The 8,256-nt window shown below is 29.5% G+C and overlaps 1 protein-coding gene across 1 annotated transcript in view; it reads right to left on the reverse strand.

The window, feature by feature from the left end:
- LOC101236582 (uncharacterized) overlaps positions 1-7,708 on the reverse strand; it is a 39,491-nt gene extending 31,783 nt beyond the window's left edge. The window contains exons 1-3 of the mRNA XM_065798304.1: positions 7,662-7,708; positions 214-376; positions 1-120 (exon numbers count right to left, since the gene is read on the reverse strand). The exon at positions 1-120 is cut by the window's left edge and continues 97 nt beyond it. Of these exons, the coding sequence (XP_065654376.1) occupies positions 1-120; positions 214-376; positions 7,662-7,672 (294 nt within the window). The 5' untranslated portion in view covers positions 7,673-7,708. The remainder of the gene's footprint in view (positions 121-213; positions 377-7,661) is intronic.
- Positions 7,709-8,256: the final 548 nt, after the last annotated feature.

Here is an 8,256-nt window from a genome sequence, read left to right on the forward strand (position 1 = left end):
GCTATTTTCAAAATACAATTTTAACGGAATCTCGATGAGTTGGTAACTTAATGTGCAGCTCATACTAAACGTTGTAATTATGCTTTGATTGATGCCAATGTTTGAAAATACAAAAGGAACCTAAAAACGAATAAAAATAATTGTTCTATTGTTGTATAAAATTAATCAGTCACTAAATAAAAAATGGAAAAAAGTATTATTTTAAAATCTTACTCTAAACTTAAGGTTTTTGGAATCAACTTTAACAAAACTAGAAGAAGCAGACTCTGATATTACTTTAAGGAAGGAAGGTAACACATATTCCCATGTCACATTTACAGCCATTTCTCCTGGTTCATATGCGTAAATAATTTGAAGCGAAAGGTTAAATATTGTGCTAAAGTTAAAAAAGAATTTAAATTCTTTGTTTATTTTAATTTTCATACAACATAACAATACTAAAACATATAATCATAATTGAACTGGGTTCAATAATTTCAATAACCGAACTTAATAACTAATTAATACATTTTACATTAATTAATACAAAACACATTAATTAGTTTTAACTAATGATTGTATGATCAAATACATTAATTAGTTATATCCAATTAACAGTATATGTTGCAAATTCTAACATCCAGTTCAATATCTGTCCGCTATCTTTATGCTATCTTTCTTACTCGACTTCTTCTGACTCCAATGTTCTTCGCTCTTATTAAACTCACTTACTCTCCGTTGATGCAGGTTATGATGCTCTTTAGTGAGCTGAACCTGTCTTTGCATGCCTCGGTATGTTTTAGCTAAAATATCGCCAGACTGGAATGGGCTAATAACACCATGTCTATTTTGGTTTTAGATATTGAGATTTTGTGTATATGTGCTGTAATTGCACTCGAAGCTTGTAATTTAATGTTTTTGCTCTCAAGTTTACTTTAAACTACTGTAATTTCATGTTGAAGTTTAAAAAAATGAAGCAAAAAAAGTAAATTTTAAAATTCTTCAAAAATATTATTTAAGTTGCTGCGCTAATTGCATCAGTTAACGCAAAAATGACTGTTTAGGGAATACATTTTCCTTTTAAATGTACTTATGTTATTATTATCTTTTCACAACCTCATTATTTTATTATTTTAAACTTAAAGATATTTATAAATGCTTTTATTATCACTTGACAAATGCAATGTTGAGTTTTCGATTTATTTAAAAATTTTTGTTAGAAAACTAGTCAAATGTTATTTTTGTTCTTTTTAGAATAACTAAACCTAAAAAAAAAACTATTTGGGCAAAGTGGTAAACAGAGGATTTATAAAAGGCACTATATTCCGTTAGAACTGGAAATCCAGTAGCGGCTGCATCGCAAGATTATAACGTTCCTCAAAAAACTCTCAGAGACTGGTTAACGAGAAATGATAGATCACCAAAACGTTAACTAGATCGAAAGTGCATTATTCCCGAATCAGTAGAATCTGAGTCGAAGTAAAGAGTATTTTGTCTTCAAGAAATAGTATTTGGTATAACAAGAATACAACTTAGAAAATATGCATATGAAATATGTACTCAAAAATATCAGCCACATCGTCTCAAGAATGAAATTACTGGTACTTATTTTAATAGTTTTTAATTTTTATTTTATATTCGAATTTAACAAAATTAATTAAAATCAGTTTTGTTCATATATTTAAATGAAATATTAAAATAAAAATAATTATACTAATATAATAAATAGTTTCAGACAAAGATTGGCTAGCACGATTTCTCAGGCGCCATCCTGATAGAAATTGTGAAAGTTTAAGTTATGGTAGGCTATTCAATGCTAAAACTGTTCAAAACTTTTCAATCTTGTTGATAAAGTCTAAGAAAAACTTAATTTGGCACACCCGCCTGAATTGATTTACAACGTCGATGAATCTGTATTGCAATTAACAATGACTGACACTCATGTAATAATGGCAAAAGAAGGAGCCAAGCGTATTCACACAGCAACTGATGCAGATAGAGGAGAAACTGTTACTGTAGTTGTATGTAGAAATGCTACTGGAACCAATTGGGTCCCACTTATAATTTTGTATAAAGGAAAAAATTCAAATCATGAGTACGGGGATAATTTGCCACCTGGAAGTATTTTTCGCAAGACTTCTTAAGGATATATTACTAAGGAAAAATTTTGTACCTTTTTCCGTCATTTTAACCAGCACCGATTACCAGAAAAAGCCATATTGAATTTCGACGGACATTGTAGTCATTTGGATATTACTGTAATAGAGGAAGCCGAAAAGTTTAACAACCATATGCTTTGTCTTTCAACGCATTGTAGTCACAAACTGCAACCTCTCGACAATAGCGTTTTCAAACCATTAAAAACTTACTGGAATGTTTCCATTGGTAATTGGTTTCCGAAGAAACTTTCCTGGACGATCACTGTAAAAACTGCAATTTCCATTGTTGTATATTAAAGCACGGTTGCGTACCGATACACCAGCAAATGCCATATCAGGATTCGGATCAATAGGAATCTATCCTTTCAACCCTAATATTATCCCCCTAGTAGCTTTTGCACCCAGTGAAATTTCTAATTGCATAAACGTCAAAAATCCTGATGTTGACAAGTTTAGCACTTTGAAACATGGATATTGAGACCCTGCATCTAGTATCTGTTCAATAATTTCATCATCTAAAATAATTAGAAAAGTAAAAACTAGATGATCATTATATGTGAAAGCTGTTGTTGTTGTTGTTGTTGTTGTTATTGTTGTTGTTGTCGATCGAAATTTAGTTGCGGATAAAATAACTGAAACGCACTGGCCAAGTCAAACAAAAATGGCCACGAAACATAGTTTGAAAAAAACTCAAAAATCATCGAAAAAGAGAAGTAAGAATGACAAAGATACGTTTTGTGGTGATTGCGAACTCTTTTATAACGACAAAAGAAAAAAAGATGATTGGATTCAATGCGTCGGATGCAAACTTGGTTCCACAAGCACTGTGACACAGGAAGCATCATAAAAAGTGGCCTATGCACTTTGTGCAAAGTAGGGTATACATCAAGTAGCGAAAGTGACTAAACGACTAGATTTGTGATAAAAAGTTAAACAATTAATATGATTTTATGAATAATGATTCATTTTTTATTTGTTTCTTTAACGTAATCAGCGTTATGAACAACGAAATAAAAAAAAAAGTGTGGGTGGCGATATTGGACGCATATGAGGCTTATATCACAATTAGTACCGTTTTAAGAAAAAGAGTATTTTCTTTAAATTATTTTAGGTGTGAGCAATAAATTTATGATATTTCTAGAGCTAAATAATCATGCTACCTAATTAAAAAAAGGTTTTTTCAAAAATGTAGAGTTTATATAATAATAATCAACTAAATATAAAATGGTCGCGTTATTAGACTACTTTAACCTATATATATATATATAATTTTTTTAATATTAAAAATGTTTGAAACTTCCATGAGCTGGAAAACTTTCAAGAACCAGCAACCAGTAGTCCAACAAACCATTGAACTAAAACAATTGTCATAGTTATTTTTGAATTGGTCAACCGACTCTGAAGCAGCAACGAAATCTGGTAGAATGTTCAAAAAATAGTTACTACACAATTGGTGGAAAAGTTATGTCTTGGTCAATTCCTAGTAATTCATTATGAATGGTTTAAAAAACATCTATCTAGTTTAACAGTTCATGTATGAAACGTAATGTGGACTGTCTCTAATAAAATTTAAAACATATTTTGAAGAAATACAGCACAAGTATTCTACAAAAATGGAAAAGTTTTCCAAACATTGTTGCGGAGAAGAATATTTCACCTAATCAGTTTAAAATTAGATCAAAGCGGTGTTTATTACACACAAGTTTTGATTTACCTTGTTCTTTTAAAATAGATCCATAAAATCATCTAAAACATTACATCAACTAAAAAACAATGTAAATAATTTAAGTTAATCTTGAATTTAATTACCCTGTAAGTTCAAAAACTAAATTAAATATTTATTGGCATTATTCATTATGATAAATCGCATTTTTTTAAACTTTTTGGTTCTTTCTTTTTTTTTTTTAATTTTATTTAGGTGCCCCAAGAAGTCCTTACGGTCTTATCACAGAGCATCGCAGATGAGCATTTAATCGGGAGTTCACACCTCCTTTCCGAAACTCCTACATAGTGAAGATAAACCTCAAAAAATTAGATCGGAGAACTTGAACAATAAATCGAATTTTGGACGCATTTGGAACAAATGCACTGAAAAATCTTTCAGTAGAATAGTATCAGGTAAAAATAAAAACAATGATACTGAAGTAACCATTGCTCTGTTTTTGCGCAAAAAAAAAAAGGGGAAAAACGCCAATAACATTTTAATTAGTGGGTAACTGCTGCTGATAACTGATAAAAACGTGAGTGACAAGAAGGATATAAGTCATATAATAAAGATAGCAGAAGAAATTGATACTCCAAACTCTATTATTTATAGTTATCGTTATCAGAATAGAGAAAAATTGGCAATCTAAAAAGCAAATGAAGCAAATCTACGCAAAACCAAGGACAAGAATAGATTACTTCAACATGAACAAGAAAAATGGGGTTACTCTACGCCACAAGCTCGAAAATAGCAAACGTAAATACTACGCCTTCAGAGATGGTGAAATAAAAACAATACTACATAAGGACAACCGCGACCCACACCAAACTAGAGCAATCAGAAAATAGCAATCTTATAGCGTGTCAAATTAGAGCTAAGACAGTGTCTAGGCTGTCACTTATAACATTTGAAAAACATTGGGTTTCACTCATTATAAACGACTATTTTTTTTACTTAATGGAATCTATCGGCCTTCTCCTTCAGTTAACCACCAGAATAACCACCTTATAGATTCCGAAATTAATAACAACATCAAATTGATTGCAATTGCTGTCTGAAAGAAATAATTTTGTGACCTTCTAGTAGTTGGTGATTTTAACTATCCTTACATAAGATGGTCTCCAGATAGATAAGACAATGTCCTCGGAGTAGATAACATTTTCATCCCAGGACACATTTAAAATGTATCTTAGGATGAAAATGTTATCTACTCCGAGGACATTGTCGATTTTCGGCAGTAGATAACATGAAAATATTATCTACTCCCATGCAAAAAGGTTATGCAACTATCTAGACTAAAATTACGGCTATGGCGTCTAAACATGGCAAATTAATAGAAGTCCTACTACATAAAAACACGGTACAAATAAGTCAAAAATAAGTTTAAAACTCAAACTTGCTTACTTTAAAAAAAAAACATTACTCCTATGTTCGAAAAAGGCTTGCCCACCAACCCGGAAATTTATCGACCTATTAGTCTCACCTCTGTTTCGTGCAAACTACTGGAAAATATAGTTATGCAAGTGCATATCGTTGAAAACAATTTAATTACACAAGAACAGCATGGTTTTGTTTCCCCTACGTCATGTTCTTCAAACCACCTTGAAATTATGAAATTTTTTCAAAAGCACCTATTTGATTTAAAAGCATTTAGTTGATCGTCGGTAGAATTGCGCTTTCTTGAATTCGCCAAGGCCTTTGACAAAATTAACCATATGAGTCTTATCATGAAACTATACACCAAAACATTAAAGGGTTGGCGGGGGTGGGGGAGGGGGGTGGGCGGTTGGGAATATAAAATATAACTAATTATCAAACATAACTAATTATCGACCAATTTCTGTACTTTCTGGTTTTTCAAAGATTTTTGAAAGGATCCTTTACAATAAAATTTATGATCATCTTTCTAATAATAAAATACTAAATACAACTCAATATCGGTTTAAAAAAGATAATTCCACTGAACACGCAGTGCTTCATCTGACTAGAAATATTGGAGATTCGTTTGAAAAATCACAATTTACTCTTGCAGTGCTCATTGAGCTATCAAAAGCATTCGATACGATAGATCATGAGATTTTTATTAAAAAACTAAAAAAATTATGGAATTTGTGGTAATTTTCTAAAATTACTTAAGAGCTATTTAAGCGATCATAAACAGTAAGTACAAATTGATGTATCCTCTACTATAAATTTACTAGATATAACATGTGGTGTCCCCGAAGGGTCTATACTAGGACCACTTCTTTTTCTCATTTATATTAATGATCTTTATAATGCCTCACATTTAAAAACAATAATGCTTGCTGATGACACAAACATTTTTCTGTTTAGCAATAGTATCATAACACTATTTAATGACATAAACATAGAGCTAATTAAAGTTTCAAAATGGTTTAAGTCAAGTAAGTTATTAATTAACATAGAAAAAAACTAAATGGACTCTATTTCATCCAAAATCCGAAAAAATATCTTTTGCCAAATGCATGCCTCAAATATGTAGAGATAATATTCAAAGAAAGCAATCAAAAGTTATACTTTTCCTTGGTGTTCTTATTAATGAAAACCTTACGTGGAAAAATCATATTGAAACCTTGCGCAACAAAGTTTCAAAAAATTGGAGTATTATATAAAGCGAGAAGTTTTGTAAATAGACACGCATTAATTCAACTTTATTACTCACTTATTTAATGCCATTTAAATTATTCAAATATCGCATGGAGTAGTGCTAAAAAAAGTCAACTAGATTCTCTTCATCGGCAACAGAAACATCTAGCACGACTAATAAACTTTAAAGATCGTTTTACTCAATCAAAACCACTTTTATTCAAAACGGGTATTTTTAATATAACATTCTTTGCTTTATATTTGAATGTAAGATAAACTCAACTCCTATATCTTTTCAAAATTTTGTTCTTCTTTCAAAAACAAACTGAAAAAAGTTATTTTCTCAATAGATAATATTTTCGAGTTCTTCTGATATTGTTTCTCTTTTATAAGAGTTATCTAACTGTAATTTAAAATATTTAATTTTATTTTTTTATTGTTTTGTTAAACGGTTGTTTTATAATTGAGATAACTTATCTTATATGTATGAAGGTTATCTAAAACGGTAATTACTTTTCATTTTATATATTTTTTGAAATAATTGGTTTATTATTTTTGTATTATTAAACGGTTCTCGGTGATAGGATCCTACGATCCTCTTCGAGTTTCCGTGTTCTTCATATACTATGTACCAACGACATTTTTACCAGAAAATATTGTTAAATGAACAAAAAAAAAAAACAAAAAAAAAACTAGAAGAGTATGGGATCGAACGGTCAAGTTCTGGAATGGGTGAAATCCTTTCTAAGCGACCGTTAACAAAGAGTAATCATGGGTAATGCGGAAAAACTAATTAAGTATAAATATATATATACATATATATATATATATATATATATATATATATATATATATATATATATATATATATATATATATATATATACATATATGTATGTATATATATAAATATATATATATATATATATATATATATATATATATATATATATATATATGTATATATGTAGAGTATGTATGTATACAGAGCCGTACCGAGGGGTGGGGGATGTAGGAGGGTGTCTAGCCCTCCTTAGGAATTTTATTTGTCGGCAGAGAACGGATACGTCACACCCCCCTTCCTCATTAAAATCTCTTCGAGACGGCCCTGTATGTATAAATACAATAATGCTTAATTCATTACCCCTTAAAAATCTCCTTAACAGAAGAAATCTCCGCAACATAAGTCTAATATCTATCATCAAACTTACTCATCTAGCATTCCATCAAGCGACACTTTCAATAGAGGTTTGCAATATATGTCCTAAAAACATTTAAAAAAATCTGAACTTTCAGATAATCTTTTTTTAATTATAACTAATATATAATTTTACATATAATTTAACAATCGTTAAATTAACAATTGTTTTGTAAAAAAAAAGTTTCGTAAATGAAAGCCATTTGCTAAGCATTTTTAAAAAACTTTTTTTTAATCTAAACTATATATAAATAGATATTATAAATATAATACTAATAAATAATATAAATATAGTTGAATATTATAAATATTGTAAGTATAGTATATATTATATTTGTATTAATAATTAATTATATATACCGTGATCAACTAAAGACAAAGTTCAACAACGTTGGCAAAAAAATTTTATTATAAAAGTTTCCTTAATCAATTTTAAAATTAGCTGGTGAATCAACCGGGAACGAAAGAAAAGCAGCCAAATTAAAAGATAACAACAGCAGAAATAACTTGTGATTTGTGAGTATTGAGTAAGTGCTCAATTAAAAATATGGTGAAGTTATAAAAAAAGAGTGAAAACTCTTACAAAAAAGGATCTTTAAATAAATTAA

The sequence above is a fragment of the Hydra vulgaris genome, chromosome 06 (genome assembly GCF_038396675.1).
Source record: "Hydra vulgaris chromosome 06, alternate assembly HydraT2T_AEP".
NCBI classification, from domain to species: Eukaryota; Metazoa; Cnidaria; class Hydrozoa; order Anthoathecata; family Hydridae; genus Hydra; species Hydra vulgaris.